Source organism: Chaetodon trifascialis, chromosome 6, assembly GCF_039877785.1.
Source record: "Chaetodon trifascialis isolate fChaTrf1 chromosome 6, fChaTrf1.hap1, whole genome shotgun sequence".
NCBI classification, from domain to species: domain Eukaryota; kingdom Metazoa; phylum Chordata; class Actinopteri; order Chaetodontiformes; family Chaetodontidae; genus Chaetodon; species Chaetodon trifascialis.
This window is the reverse complement of record NC_092061.1, coordinates 26,106,345-26,123,319: the sequence shown is the minus strand read 5'-3', so window position 1 is coordinate 26,123,319 and position 16,975 is coordinate 26,106,345. Positions and strand designations below refer to the sequence as shown.

Here is a 16,975-nt window from a genome sequence, read left to right as displayed (position 1 = left end):
GAAGGCCAATGACATCCTGAAACTGCCTTACAGCACCTTCAGGACATATGTCTTCTCTGAGACGGAATTCATCGCAGTCACAGCGTACCAAAATGACAAGGTAAGAGGGTTTTCATTTCCTGTGTGCCAGCCTGCGCTCAGCTTTACAGATATTACAGCTGTTCTTTTAAACTGTTTCAGTAATAATAATCAAACATGTGATACAAAGAGATTCACTTTGCTCTTCTTTTTTTCCACCATTTTTGAGATTACGCAGCTGAAAATAGACAACAATCCTTTTGCGAAGGGATTTCGAGACACGGGCAACGGGAGACGAGAAAAGAGGCAAGATAATTCGTTTAAGTTCTTCTTTCGTTTCACTTCAAAGTAAAACTTTAATACTAACAATATGCAAAAAGCATGGAGTTAGCATAATTAGCATTTAGATTTTCTTTAGTGGTTGAAGACTTTGTGCCGTGCGCTCTGTGCCACACATGACGCTGGATGGGACAAAAATTCAGAGCCTTTAATTAGGCAGAAGTGGAAACACCACAAAGTAAAAATGCGTTATTAGCCTACATGTAGGAGATCTGTCCGCAAAATTTACCTCTGTTAAATTACAGTATCGTCATGCAAAATGTAGGCCAACTGCAAGTATCAGAAGTAAAAGTACACGTTATGCAGACCTTGGCCGCGTTTTATGCTGTGTTGTTGTTGTTTTTATTAATATTAATACTGGTATTATTTTTAGGTGGTATTATTATGATTTATTGTTATAGTAATTATATTTCTGTATTATTTGTAATGATGCCCCCCCCCCCTTAATTTAATCAGAATTTAATGTGTAAATGATTTTTGAGAGGCCAGCAGTACAGTTCTGGTGTGGAAATAGACTGAATCATTTATTCATTGTAAAAACACTTGAATTGGACTATAAAATAACCACAAAAAATAAATCAATAAAACCACAGTTTCCTAAAGCCTTAGGTGATGTCTTTGAAAAATAACCTAACAATTAATCCATTATCAAGATAGTTACCAATTAATTTTCTCCCAGTTGATCACTCGTTTCAACGACGCTCATATAGCTGGAAAAGATCAGCTTTATTCTACAGAATGATACTAAATTACAGAATCACTCTGGGTATTTTCACAATAAGCATTATGTTGACAGGAGCTACCATCATTACAATTTCATTTTTAGAATTTCAAATGAGTGCAAATTCAAACTGTTTCAACCCTAAACTTGCCAGAGCAGCTGTAGAAAAGATTTTTGGATGGAACACACAGAGAGCATCTCATGGTCCCAGCCTGTAAACATCAACCAGATGCAGCTGTTTGCAGGGACCAGCCACGCTAGAGTGCTGTCAGATCTGAACAGACAAACTCCCTCATGCCATAATGTCAGCTGTATGATGGTGAATAAGGAGCACAAATGTTCCACTTCCAGCTGACTGATGTCTTTCAGAATGATTCTAAAATAATGAGTTCCGTCTTCAGGAATTTTATGTTTGATTACTGATTGTTTTTTCTTCTGCGGAATACAAAATTATTATATCAATCACTTTGTTTGCTTTCTTTTATTACTTCAGGAAACTACAACATTCATCACAAAAGTGTAAAGAGATGCGGATGACTGACATGAAATCTGAACCTGTAAAGGATTCATCTGCACTCTACTCAGACAATTCCAGATCTTCAGGTACAGAAGGTCGCTTTTTCACAGACACCGCTTCAACCTTTAAAATACTCATTTTGTCTTTTTGGAGTCTACAAACATGAATCCAAACTTAACTTTCCCATTTATCTGCTTTTTCTCAAGATTCACATGAAAGTGACAGTGACAAATACAACCATGCTGAGGACAATGCTGGACAAGAGGTGTGCAAAACCCACCAAGAAACAAAAAGGGAGTCAAAGGCTTCTGTAGCAGAGAGGACAGTACAGACTGCAGCTGGGACACAGAGCGAGACGGAGCCCAGTCCAAGCTGTGTTAACACTCCATTCACTGATGGAGCTGGTTGCTGCGAGCCACAAGACTCAGAGAAAGAACAATTGTGCCGTGATTTTTCACACGCCTGCATTTATCCACCGGAATTACACAAACATCTGCTGGATCCAAGTGTCTCCAACAGTCTTCTCCATGCTAGCCAGGTGAACACCTGGAGCAGCTGTGCCACCAAAGCAGTGCCAGGTAGACTGAGCCTGACGGCACCTGTCAGGGCTCCAGGAACTCCAGGGTTTCCCATCAGTCTTCAACAGCACCCGCTGGTAAAGCTACACAGATGACCAGCAAACCAGCGACACGCTCATTAAAGCACATAAACACATATAGAACACATCATTTCATTGTCGTCCTAAGTTATTGTAACCAGCGTTGGAAGAATTTGAATACCACTCTATAAAAATACTATTAAAAATCCTGCATTAAAAATAGTAAAATAGCATTTTAAGTACAGCACTTGAGTAATATTCCTAATTAATGTCAGTGCACCGTGTTATAATATAATGAATCCAAGATTCATAGTTATTTAAATATGAATTGCCCCCTAACTGCTCTGTTTTACTGGGCAAACAAATAACATTATAATGTTAAAAAAATATATTATTTTAATTTAAACTGTAAAAAAATATCTGGGTCATTTACACTGAAGAGTTTTTAGCATGGGCGCAAAAAACAGAATTACTCCACTGATTGCCTTTCAAGTGTTATGTGGCCTCATTTCTATATTATGTATTACTTTATTACACCATTCTATCAGTATTATAGGCTGCTTCATATCTGAGCTCTTATTTCTATTCATCAAAGAGCAACTCATAATCTGTTGCATGTATTTTCTCCCGCTGTTAACAGGACCTGGTGAGCCTTTCACACTTTGGAGGCTTTCTGTTTTATCCCTACTCCAGCTTCTCTGCGGCATCAGTCCAGTACCTCGTCCCACCAGTCCGATCTCGAGTGGATTTTGGAGCCTATCCGAGCGTCCACAGAAGGGACCACTTCACCTCGCCAATGATATCTTCAGCTGTTCCTGCTGTGGGTGGTGGTGGACTGAAATATCTTACCCCTGATCTGCTAATGCGACTCAAAACAGAGCAGAAAAACCAAGCTGAAAGTGACAAGTCACAAACAGGGTGAAAATATTGACTTGCGAGCGGTTACTGCTGCTTTAAAGGGTCCCTGCATGTGGTCTGCCCACTCCCTCCTTAATAACATATAGGTTGTGAGTTGAGAAGGTAGATGCTTCTTAGTGGATTATAAGTATACTGAACTAACGGCACTTCTAGATTTAGAAAATGTCTGCCTTTGATCCCACAAACATTAAACTGACACATTTTTGACGGAAGTCTGGCAAATGAAATATGAGAGGACCTAAGAAAATTAGGCAAATAACTCAATACATAAAACCAAACAATGCAAACCTTGTGAAAGCATTTCCACACTTTTCAGTGGTGAAACTCCCAGAAAAGTTATTTTAACCAACTGTTTACCGTTAACCATTTACACACACATATATAAAAAAAATCAAATAAATGATGAAAAATGATATTTGTGTGATTGGTTTTAAAGCCTCTGAAACCCCTTCAGAAAAAAAGAAGAAATCTCTCAGGGCCTTCAAAAAAACGTATGTTATATATTACATTCATCCGGCAGGCAACTTTTTCGAAGGGCTCTCACGTTTTTTCCTGACGTACAGTATACACACCACAGGGGACTATCCGGGCTTCAGTGTCTTGCTCAAGAACAGTTCGGCATACTGACAGGAGGACACAAGGATTGAACGGCAAGTTACACGCCAGCAGTGCCAAAGGTTGAAATACAAAAAATGCTTTAAATATGCTGCAAATGTTATTAAAATGTCTCATTTGTAAGACCCTTTTGTGCTTGTCTTTTTCATATTCTGTTCTACGTCACTCAGTCATACATGACCGTCCTGGCTGGCAGCTGCAGTCATTTTTATTGATGCCGATAAGAAACCACGTTGTATTTGAAATATCAATGTACTTCAGACACACTGAGGTCATGAATGAAAGTTTCCTCAACAGTCTGCTCAGAAACGGAAGAAAATACCTATTTTAAATTATTTGGATTTTTCACTTTGTATAATAAGTTAGCTACTCAGTTATATTTTTTGCACGTTTCATTTAAATACAGTAGTTCTTTCAAGGACACTCCTGCAGAAATTGACAACCGCTTATAAACTCAACTCACCACATTTGAACTCTAATATGTGTCTCAGTATTTTCTCTGTAATTAGTACCAGGTCACATGGTCCTCCACAGGAAACTTCTGGAGGGAAATGAATGGGGAATTATGGATATGTAAAGTCAAGCACCCCAGCGCCTGGGCTACCAAACATTCAAACTCTTCAAGTTTTGTTCTCCTCCTATGTTTCACAACATTATGCAGTCATATAGATTTGCAATTTACTGGGATATTGGAGATTTGACATGTATGTATATATGAGGTGGACAAAATAATAGAGACACCTCTTTGTATAATGCAATACACTTCAATAGCATCACACACTACATCCTCCAAAATGTTTCGCCAAAAACTGAATATTTTAAAGCTCATGCATTCTTTCAACTGGCAACTCAAATGTGGTTATGTGGTTAAGACGTTCTTTTACACTAATGTCGATGAGGCTGTTTTACAACTTTGTTGGTTTTGTTCACAGTCAGTGTTTTCATTTTGAACCACTCTCTACTTGTTTATCAACTGAGTTATATTGTATTTTTTATTATGTCATTATAATATTATATAATATTTATTGTATATTATAATCCATATTATCTAACTATATATTGAGTTATACTTAATTTTTAACAAACTGCTGTTATTCTTGTTTAGATATTTTTGTTGCATTTTTAAACAATTGTAAATACTTTGTGTTTGTCTATAAGTTTAAATTGCTACTGCAACAGAATAATTTCCCAAACTGGGATCAATAAAGAAAGAGTTTAAGTCTCTCTGCCTGCCTGATTCCAGTGCTGGAAACTCAGCACATTTCCTCAAGTATGTTTAAGTACAACTTTAGGTACTTTTACTTTACCTCCATTGTATGCTTCTTTCTGCTTGTACCCTACATATCATAGAGGAATATTGTAGTTTTCACTCCACTTACAGCTACATTTGTTTAACCCTCCTGTTGTCTTCGTTTTCTGTTAACAGAAGATAAGTTATGTTCTGTTAACTTGAAGTTAGTGGCTAAAAGTAGCATGAACAGAAACCTGAAGGTCCAGTTACTCATTTTGATCATCTGTGGACGAGCTTGACAAAGCAGGAACACTAAGTGACAGTTTCACCTTTTCAGGTGCTTTTTTGTGCTCAGGAAGCAGTGGGAGATAAACCTGGAACACTGACCCCTGCTGGTCTTTCAAAATAACAGCATGAGGGAGACAGTCTGCTGACATTAGAATAAAACAACCATTATTCATAAAAGTATTCGATTACCATTTATATCAGAAAAATGCACCATGAGACTAAGTGAAATCACTTAAATTTGCAAGCAGTTATTAATTATTAGTTATTAATGAAGCTCATAAAATTTCTGATGTTTCTGACAACCTACAACATGAAATCACTGAGCTGAAAAGCAACGACCTGCTTAAAGCTGCAAACAACTGCACTGATGGTTGCATCTCTGTTTGAATGCCCTATGAATGGGAGCAGCTCTGCTCAACACTGACTGAGCCAACGCTGGAAAACCAGCTGCGAATATCATCATCATCATCATCATCATCATCATCATCATCATCATCATCATCATCATCATCATCATCATTGCCAAAGAGAGGCAGTTCAGCCATCGCGTAGGTTAGCGCGTTCAATAATTTAGTATTGCCCTTGTTGGATGTTATAAAACTTGAAGTGGCCCTGATAGGAAAAAGGTTCTCTGAAGTAAGAGACCTCTAAACCATCTGTGACCAAACTGCAGCTGCACCAACCAGAAAAAGTCCCATTTAAAAAAAAAAAAATTGTGTTTTTATCCTTCATTTGTCAGAATAAACCCAAACATTTTAAACACAAATGTCACCTGAACTCACAAACAGAATCAAAGTTTATCTATAAATTCATAAATGATCATGTTAGAAAGGCTGAGCTCCTCTGGGGCCCCTGGAGGCCGAGGGCCGACTCTGTCCTTGGCAGCATGAACATGTGGTCGTTTCCTCTGATGCCTCTTCTTCCCTTTTGAAGTTCTGCATCTCTATTCTATAAAAGGTTTCTTGGTGTATCTGCAGCTCAGGTCGCTGGCTCTGCCCAGTGCTTCCCTTCAGTGCCCTTATCGTTCAGGAAGATGAAGATTTGATCTGTTTTGATTTTTCTGTCGTGTTGCCTTTTGCACTTGCAGTGAAGGACAGCCTTGAAAAGCAGATCAGGGCATTGAAGGTGGAGCTCTTTACAGAAAAGCAGTTCCATGCAGCGGCTGAAGACAAACTTGAAATGAGTACTTTGAGGCTGAAGAAGCAGCTTCAGACATAGACGCTGTACAGCAAAAGGCTGATTATGTTGATTATGTCGATCAGCTTAACAAGGTCCTTTCAGTGAAACTGGAGCACATGAGGAGAGTGATGGACAGCCTTGAAAACGAGCTCAAAGCAGTGAAGGTGGAGCTCCTTGCTGAAAAGCAGTCCTATGCAGTGGCTGAAGACAAACTTGAGATGAGCTATCAGAGTCTGAAAGCTACACCTTCAGACAAAGACGCTGCACAGGAAAAGGCTGATGATCTCGATCAGCTGAACAAGACCATTTCAATAAACCTGGAGCACATGAGGGAAGCGAAGGACAGCCTTGAAAACCAGCTCAAGACAGCGAAGAGGGAGCCCTTTTCCGACAGGCGCCTGAAGGAAGCAAACGCCAGCCTTTAAAAGCAGACCAAGAAATTGGAGGTGGAGTTCTTCGTCAAAAAGCAGATCAAGGTGTTTAAGGTGAAGCTCCTTGCCGAAAAGCATGCGAAGGAAGCAATCACCAGCCTTGAAAAGCAGATCAGGGCATTGAAGGTAGAGCTCTTAACAGAAAAGCAGTCCCGTGCAGCGGCTGAAGACAAACTTGAGACGAGCACTCAGAGTCTGAAGGCGCAGCTTTCAGACAAAGACGCTGCACAGGAATTCCTCTTTCAGACCATCACTGGCCTCCAGCAGATCCTAACCCTAACCCTGACCCTAACCCTGACACTGGCCCTAACCCTGATGCCTTACCATAACCCTAACCTGATTGTCCCCCCCTATAATCAAACAGCATTCGACAAGGTGGTCCAGTGGGGGAGGGTGAGGTATAGACAGAGGTTAGCCGCCTCCTCCCTGTCCAAAAAAAAGGTTTTAACCCAAACCTAACCACTAACCACTATTTGCCTCTTCCTAACCCTGGACCTCACCTAATCATACCTAACCCGTAACCCTATCCTCAGTCTTCACCCTAAAATTTAAGGATTTACATTAAGGGGACCTGCATTTTGTCCCCATAAGGCAGGTGAGTCCCCACAATGTGACAGTGTAAACAGATTTTTGTCCCCACAACATGATAAATGCCAGGTCACTCACTCACTCACTCACTGACACACACACACACACACACACACACACACACACACACACACACACACACACACACACACACACACACACACACACAACGCTAAACCAGGCCTGCGCACTCTCCACGCGCTTTTTGATGACGTCATACATCAGACCTAAACAAACATCCGAATGTAGCTAGCTAAATGTAGCTGTTAACTAGGCATGGCTATCTCATGAGGATTAATGTGGTATTTTGAGGGTGACAATGATTTCGCTGAGCTATATTCTGTTGTGCGGACAGTTCCTGCTGCTACTGACGGTCATTCTGTTGCAATGTTTGGAAGGAATTCACTCCCAAAACTCGTCGACGACGGAGACTCCTGCTGCTTCGCCTGGTCAGGGAGCTACAGCCGTCCCGTTCAGCGAGCAGCCGCCCGAAATAGTAAAATATGAAATGCCAGTGGAAAATACGAATTATACAGAGCCCTATGAGTACAAACCCCCGTCACCAGTCGTCCTCTGCAGCTATCTGTAAGTAACATGGTCAACAGTCTTGCTAGAAGGCTATCGTTAGCATATTAGCTAATGCTAAAACAGCTGTTGTGCGTTCAGAAATCTGTTGGATCGTGCTGACTTATAACGTTGCATTAGGAGTCCAGTGCTCAAAGCAGCACTTTACCACAGAATGTAACAATTCCTTTGAGAATACGTATAATGAAATGAGGCCAACTATAAGAAAAGATAGTCACTTAATCCCGTGTTGAACAGCTGCGAGCTGTTGTGGACTGGTCTTTTAATTCAACTAATTGCATTGATAATGTCTTGTATGTTGATTTACTGTCGTAAGAATAAAAAATAGATCTTAAGTCATGTTCTACCTGGTATGTTTTTGCGAATCGTAAACAGATTTTATGAATGGAGTTTGGCGTGTGCAGTGTTCAAACCGGAAGTGATTAAATCCAGTTGCCAGTTGTAGGTTATCAGTTCTTTCATAGCAGGGACATGCTACCTTCCTCACTGTGTCTCTTCTTACACATTGAAAATGTGATGAAGACCGGAGGAGTTCATCTACTGCCAAGACCCCGTCGATCACGCAGGCAACCACAGTGCCTTCCTGGAGATGGGCCATGGTTGTGTCGGGGTAAGTTTTGATTTTGATTTTTAAGAGCTTCTTCTGTTGTTAATCACTCACTTAATTCATTTACTGTTTCTATCTTTAGTGGGGCGGCCAGACTCAAAAAGAGGTGAACCACACGCCGGTCATCTGCACTGCACTTGATGATATTGAGTGTGCAGGACCCAGAGAGTTCCTCAGAGGAAACATCCCCTGCATTAAGTAAGGGACACTGCTGGACTATCACACCAATCCTCAAGCAAAACTATATCAATTTAATGTGTGAATTATTAAAATTGGCAAAAGTTCTATACTGTATGTGGTTCAGGGCATTCAATCGTTTGCAACTGGACTTTGTCAGTTTGTCTTGGAAAACGTTTCGCCTCTCATCCGAGCAGGCTTCATCAGTTCATGGGCACCAGACTATATAGGACAGCTCTAGTCTAATGAAATGGTGTTAGATTCAAGTATTTATCCTCTGAGTGAGGCCAAAACCAATGATCACTCTATTGTGAGGCCAAAGCCATTCACACATGGCTCAAGGAGCCTCCCAATGACAAGAATGGGACACTAACGAGGCAGACGACTGTTGTTGACACCCAAGGGTTGCACCCTACCCCGCCTTAATGGGGGATCGTTTGTTAAAACATGACTAAGACTGCATTCACATTAGATCTTGGCACCAGAGGAAAGGCTGCAGAGTCACCAAAATCAATGGCTTTCTTGCTGTTGGGTGAATGATATGATTCATACCAGGCTTGCCATGGGTTTTTGAGATGGGCTGGTCACAGACAAACTGATATGGCACTTGCTCAACCTTTGCACATTGATGGTGATAATATTATCAGAGTATTGTCATGTCTAAGCATCTATGCGTTGGGCTTATAGTAATGGTTTAACTGTTGCTTGCTTGCTCAAACGAGATTTGAAGAAAGTTAGTGATCAGCTGTGATCCCTGTCTGTCACACCTACTATGTATCATTGGTAATGTTGAGAGAAATGATTTCTAGACAAACATGAGGGTCAGGTGGTATGACAGATGAACAAAGGGCTGAACAATTCATTCTTTTAACGTATTGAAATTACAGTATAAACAATTAGCTAATTAGTCAGTGAGTCTATCAACAGGAAATTATTCTATTTTATAATTGATGAATCATGAAGCAAGTACTTTTTAATTGTGTCATACTGTTCTATGGTTCTTGCATGATTTGTCATTTTTGCTACTGTTATTTGTAGGATTTTTTTTTTTTGGTTTCCATCATCCAGTCATTGTTGAAATATATCTCATCAACGATAAATGTGTGGTTTTAGTTTAGTGGACTTAATTGACATGCATGGAACTTTGGTGAAGATGGCAGCAGAGATTGAATACAGCATGCGTGGATAAGACCTGTACATGAGCACTTAGGCTGATATATACACACACAAAAAAAATCTAACACAACTGAGGAAATGTTGGTATTGAACAGACATGGAGTGTTACAGCATATCCATACATAGACACAGTATGCATTGTTGCTGTACATATTTCCAGATCTGCAAAAGTGTACAGTAACTGACAGTTAATTCAGATGACAGTCTTTGGCATCAGGACATCACCATGAGAGGGCACTGTTTACAAATGTATAGACCCACCACTTGTCACTTGCCGTGTTTTAACAGTGCGCCATGTTCTCGCAGCATCTCTCTGCATTCATCAGCGCGTGAGATTAATCTCTGTAGTAATTGCATAGAGATCAGAGACATGCAGCGGCCAGACGCAATCAAAGCAGCACCTGTACAAAGACACTAATGCAGTCTGGTGCTTAAATAAATGCAGCCTTTGTGGGGTTGTCATGTTTAGTTTCGGTTAGACTGTGTCCACCTGTGATATTGTACAGAACAGGTGTTCTACGTGAAGTCTTTTCAGAGTCGTGTAGTTTCTTTCATCATTATTAATATTTACATTTGTCCTGCTTAAATATCTGCATATTTATTTTGTAACTTTAGATATAAAAAAGATTGAGGTTGCAGGTATTAAATGGTGTTAAGACTAAATCTAACATTAAATGTTCATGATTTATTTTGTACATATTTTGTTCCAGCTATTGCCTTAAACATCCTCTTGTATCTTTTCATGTGGGTCTGCACAGATACACTGGACACTACTTCATCACCACGCTTCTGTACTCCTTCTTCCTGGGTTGTTTTGGGGTTGATCGTTTCTGCCTGGGCCACACCGGCACTGCTGTCGGGAAGCTGCTAACCCTGGGAGGTCTGGGAATCTGGTGGTTTGTGGACTTGATCCTGCTCATCACCGGTGGCCTGATGCCCAGCGATTACAGCAACTGGTGCACCTACTACTGAGACCGACAGCAGTGTGACTGAGGCCGCTCCTCAGTCATATTATCAGTTAAACATCGAGAACTCCAGACACTCAGCCTCAGCCTGCAATGGATATGAGTTTGTGAACTGGCTCGTTCTGAGTGGATTCCAGGGACCTCCTTAGGACTCCTACAGGGTTCCCAGGGCTCCTGAGAAAAATGAGGAGTAATTTGATTTTATTCTAATCTAATTCACTTGAAACTTCTCATTCTGAGAATGCAAAAGAATGACTCATAACTTTCACCAGAGTGACGGTGATGACAGCATGACTTTGTGCCAAGTTGTCAACCATATAGTTCAGTTTAAATGGTCTGGATCAAGGAAAGGTGTTTACATTGAGTTCTGGTCTGCTTCCTGTTGCCACTGACTTGACTGACAGATGGACTAGGAAAACAAGCGCAACACTCCTGTTCACTGCACTCACATGGTGTTACCATAATCACCCAGTGATTTGCAAAAAGATATACATTGCTTATAAGATTGCTTCCTTGACAGTAGACAATCAATAGGTTTAATAGCAGTGTAGCTCTTGAATGCCTGCTAAAATCACCCATACCTGCCATCCTAAAATCCAGTGGTTGGTCCTTTGGCTTCCACATCACAAACAAACTGCATGAGAGACCCTCTTAATCACTCTTAGAAGCGGACTATAGAGTGGTTAATTTGTGGTGTGAAAACAAATCAAACCAACCACACAATCTTTTGATCGTGTGGTTGGTTTGATTTGATTAATCCTCATATTAATATTTGATTAATATGTGATTTCAGCTGGAATAAAAACATGCTGGAGACACCCCCTTCTCTGCTTGTGTGTCTCTGTATGTAATATCCAGGGTCCAGTGTCAGGCTGTACAAGCATCAGTTATTTTTTATGAGCTCTCTGTGACACCAGAGGAAACAGAAATAAACATGTCGAGCTCACTTAAATGGAGGATGACTGGAGACACACCGGTGAGTTACCTGTCAGTCCATATGACTTTATGTTCATGCTCTTGGTTCGTTTATAACAAGTCAGTGTGAACATGAACCAGAACTAACTGTGTCTTTTTTTCTTGGTTTGGACCAAACAAACTGAAGTACAGGTGAAAGTGACCTGAAATCCTTGAAAATACTCTTTGAGGCCCCAGTTTGGCAATTAGCCTCCATGTCCTGGAAATTTGGGGATTTGATGAATGTCTTGTGTAAAATAATAGAATCTGTACAGTGGAATCTCTCTTTATGCAGCTGCAGACACACACTGCAGAGTGACAGCCTCGTTGACAGTCACTGCTCACAGACATGATATTTCATACTGATCAAGAATCCTCCATTGCACTTAAACTCTGCGCAATGATCTTAGAAATAGCCGACACAGACTTATCATCACATCTTTCCTTCTTCAGATGACCAAGCAGCTCAGCTTTGACGCCTCGCTGTCCTCTTCCACTGAATTCTCTGTCTTCTCTGCTTTTAATAGTCTCAAGCAAGTGGGAACACAGAACTCAAGACAGTGTTCACATCGTGCAGACGATTCAGTGTTTTTCAGTATTGATTTGAACGTTTTGAGACGGGGAAAGCAGTAAACTCCTTAACCTGGAAAAACTGCATCTGCGCTGTGTGGCAGCTCTTCTCTCCTCTGCATTCAGACGAAGAGCCTGACCCCATTCTAATGTCTCAAACTAAAACAAATTTTGATCTGCATTGACTCTCTCCAGCTAGGCTCAGGCCACGCATCAAATATTCAAATCTTCATCTCCCACTTTGCTAAATTCCTCCTCTTTACCTGGGCTGAATGTTTATGTGCTCCTTCACAGATCGAGCAGGTTTCATTACCTAGGGATCCATAAAAGCCTTTCAGCTCATAAAAAGCTGAAGAAGACATGATCGTCAACACGTCTGCTCTTCTCATCCAGCAGTGTGTTTTAGCAGGCAGTATATTTTCAGCTGGCTCAACATCTTTTGAGGGGGGGAAACATTAAGTCACTGCTTTATATTTCGCAATTTTCCACTTAATTCCCAATACGACAGTTTTTATGTCATAATGCACACCTGTAAAAAAAAAACTGTACAGAGAGTTTTTCATACATCATTCTGAATGTGATTCTTAGTCCTATTTCATTGTGGAATATAAATGCAGCTCTGCTGAATAGCCCTGTATTAGTTTATAAAAACCTACTGAAATATACTGTGTTCATGTCTCTTTGAAAACTTTTATCATCTGGAGTCTCTTGGCCTTCTAAAATAAGGTGTGGGTGTGTATCTATATATAATCTTGATCTGCCCAACACAAGCTTCACTTGGGAAGCAGTTTGTATTCTTAACTTCAATCCACACTGCTATTTATTTATGTGTTGTATGTATTTTGAAAGAAAAAAAAAAAAGTTTTCCTGGAAATGTTCTTGAGCCTTATGTTGATTTTACCATTTCCTTTTCAGATGATCTACAATAAAACTCCAAAAATAAGCTCAAAAGGAAAACATTGAGGAATAGGAGCACTCAGTTAATGAAGAATGTTCTGTTGTAGATCTTTCTTGTGTTCTTAAGCTTTTTAATTAAAGCTACGTGTGCTCATGGAAATTCCCCTGTTGTGCTGGTGAGAGGGAATCCAAAGTGTCCCACGCTGTGTTTATCACTTCACAGTTGTTATGCATCAATAAAAAGGGTCTGGTCCAGTCTGTTTCCTCAGTTCTCAGATTCGGTAATGAGCTCTGGTCGGCGCAGGGCAGAATGTCAATGAAGGAGATGTTGTCTTTAACTCAGCACTTCAAGATATTGACTCGGATTTTGAGATTGGATTTAGCAGCGCCAGTTACTGCGGTAATATGATCAACAACAGTGGAAAACAGACAGAGAAAAGTGAATACATCTGTGAAGAAGCAACCGGGGTTTTGCTGATACAAACTGATTTGACCAGCAGCTCATGGCGGCTAATGTTAGTTACTCTCAGCTAAATGTCGGTCAATAGTACTGTGGCATTGACATCTTCTTTAGTGCTGTTACACTGTGTTTTAGCATGTCTCATCATCTTCTAATTGGCCATATTGGTTGTTGCCATAAAGTTACATCACCCTCACTTTAAAGTCTGGTAACAGGTCTTGAGGAGGACTACTGTATCTGTGAAAAGGTTGTTTGAAGCCGTTGGTGGCTCCACAGGGAGCTGTGTGAACGCTGCTGAATGGCCTCAAATGATGTCACTTGAGTCAGCATTGGTTGGAGCCGAACACTACAAGTTTCTAAAATGACAGCATCAGTTTTTGTGTGATATATGTTAATGACAATCAATCAATCAGTCAATACAAAGCCACTTCATGTTTATCCTTATACAAATTTTTCACCTTTATTTACCTCAAATTCTTATTACATTCATGTACGTCCGCTCATATTCAATAACCAATATCAAAGGGGTAAATGTAGCATCACCTGCAGTACAAAGAACACAATTCCATACACATATACCACAATACACACTGGAGATCAATGTGTTTACACTGGCCAAAAGTATTCAATACTATCGCCTCAAAATATTACACATACCACCTTATTAAGACTAGAGTGTATATACAGAGTGACAAAACTAGTTCACTGTATTACTAGAAGTTTCTCAGTCTATTATCCTGCAAAATTACCTGAAAAAATGCATAAAGTCAAGCTGTTCAAAATACTGACACTATAGTCAAATGCGGCTCAATCAATATCTCTCCAAAATATGCTGCCCACACAGTTAACTTTTGAGGGACTGTTTCATCCATATTAATACCCTTACCTAACTCTGATCACATCTCTCCATGCAGATTTTTTTGGCCAGGTTTTGAGATATCTGTCTGTGACATATATTCAATACAGTCAAGGTGAGTGGAATTCTTTGCTTATTAAAACATTACCACACGAGCACCTCCTCCCACATACACTGAGCCTCATGCAAGAACTGCTACTATGCACAAATTTGTTCTTCAGTGGTATGTTCGAGTGGTTTGAGAGAATTTCTCTCATCCACCAGTTTTCTCTTAGAAATTTTCTCAAACTAAATTCAAGAGTGGGCTAGACCTGTTGTGTGAGTCATGTATAGACAGTGTGCCTTTCGTCACAGGGGAAACCACTCTCACTCACACACACACACACACACACACACACACACACACACACACACACACACACACACACACACACACACACACACACACACGCAATATGGTGTAAATGTGATACAGACATGACTAAGACAAAAACTGACTGAATGCAAAATGAGTATTCTGTCTGTCCCCATCATGTTTTGCCAATTGACTGAGAGGTTATTAAGATTTTATGTGCATATTGTGACAGCAGCTTCAAACATTCCAGTTGTTTCTGCGGACTTCTCTCACTCGGCTGCTGTCTGTCTGCAGGTCCACCCTCTGTTTCACCATGTAACATCACAAACTGAGCTGAAATATTCTCTCCTCTAATACCTCCATGAGCGTCACATGACCACCTGTCAGGTTAGTCACAGAGCGCTTTACATTAGAAAGATGCCTTTAGTGTTTTATGTCAAAGCGTTCCCTCTTATTTCTGTCACAGCACCGCTCTGCTCTTATGACACACTGTTGGCAGCTATATTAATATTTTCTGATTGTTTCAGGTAATATCACTACTGACACTGCTGCAAAATTTGTTATGTTTCTTTTTTCTGCAGAACTTGAAGCTCCGTGGTGTGAAAGTCTTTTTGTTGCCTTATCTTATTAATTGCCATTCTTGTGACCGTGATATCTCAGGAACACCTTGAGGGAATTTCTTCAAACTTGGCACAAATGTCCACTTGGACTCAAGAATGAAGTGATTAGAATGTGTTGGTCAAAGGTCACTGTGACCACACAACATATTTTTGACCATGACTGAAGAATTCAAAAGCTAATTATGATAGAAATTCATACAAATATCTCAAAGGATTATGAAGTGCTGATTGATGATGTTTTATGTCCAAGAGGTCAAAAGTCAGCTTCACTGTGACATCACAATATTCTGTCTGGGTCTGGGCAGTAGGTGTAAATACAACTTGACTGATTTCGGTGGAGGCGGACAAGAGCGATTCTAGTTTTACTCTGATGTCTTGTTTCCTGAATGAAACCTGCCTACAAACGGAGGGGAACAGGCAACATTATATGCATCTCCTCATGAAGGTGCCATTTATTCGGTTGCATTGAGCAGTTTAAAACAATGCACAATGCTGACAAAGTTTGGTGAATCTGACTCTTAACATTCGTACAAACAAACCTCATGAAAAAAGTAAGCTTCAGGTAAGAATATGAAAATGTTCTTGCGTGAGGCTCAATGCCCATTACTCGAGATAATCCACAGAACACACTGTCAGCAGCTTGTATAATACTTCGTAGTGAGGTCTATGCACAGTAACAGTACATCGTCTGTGAATACAAGCTGGTGCTGAAATGTTTCGATGCACGACAAATGGAACTCCACTAAACACCATTGTACTGATGTTGATTTCTTAAGAGTGGGGCCAATAAAATCTGCATGGATTTAGGTCAACTACACCTTTAACGACCTGCTTGTGATGTTCACTGCATTCCAGGAAATCCTCTAATTTTATATCAGTCCTTAATGTCCTTCATTTCTGTCTTTCATAACCAATACAGAGTAGGCTGTGTGGGCATGTCACAGTAGTTTGAATACCAAGGTGTGTTTACAACTGTGGCGTTTTGCCTAAGTCAGCTGGAACATGATGTGTCTTGCTCCATGATGCCATGGGTGTAGAAATTTGCATATCTACCGCTGATGCTTTCTTCCTCTATGATTGGTGGACATTTGTGTTAAATGGTGGCTCTAGAAAGAAGCTCTTACTCTTTCATTCTGAGAAACTGACAAAATGTGGTTTAGATCACTGAAACATTTTTCTCTTTTGTACTGAAAGTATTTTGCCCTCCTACCCACAAAAGAAATGCAGGGCCCATCACTAACAGCTGTTCTACCGGTGGCACAGTATAAGTTCACGTTTTCTTTAATGGCTGACATTTACAGTCAGTGGCA

At 40.3% G+C, this 16,975-nt stretch overlaps 1 protein-coding gene across 1 annotated transcript; it reads left to right on the top strand.

Moving 5' to 3' along the window:
• The first annotated feature begins 7,643 nt into the window (after window positions 1-7,643).
• tm2d2 (TM2 domain containing 2) lies at window positions 7,644-13,646 on the top strand. The gene is made up of 4 exons (XM_070965194.1): window positions 7,644-8,028; window positions 8,551-8,638; window positions 8,718-8,833; window positions 10,747-13,646. The coding sequence occupies exons 1-4, from the start codon at window positions 7,763-7,765 to the stop codon at window positions 10,958-10,960; spliced, it is 684 nt and encodes a 227-aa protein (XP_070821295.1). The 5' UTR covers window positions 7,644-7,762; the 3' UTR covers window positions 10,961-13,646.
• The last annotated feature ends 3,329 nt before the right edge of the window (window positions 13,647-16,975 follow it).

Excerpts from the sequence above, each read along its gene's own strand:
- tm2d2 (XM_070965194.1), top strand. The coding sequence starts at position 7,763 with ATGATTTCGCTGAGCTATATTCTGTTGTGCGGACAGTTCCTGCTGCTA. Across the intron at positions 8,639-8,717 it reads TGGGCCATGGTTGTGTCGGG|TGGGGCGGCCAGACTCAAAA; the intron begins GTAAGTTTTGAT and ends TTCTATCTTTAG. Across the intron at positions 8,834-10,746 it reads GGAAACATCCCCTGCATTAA|ATACACTGGACACTACTTCA; the intron begins GTAAGGGACACT and ends GGGTCTGCACAG.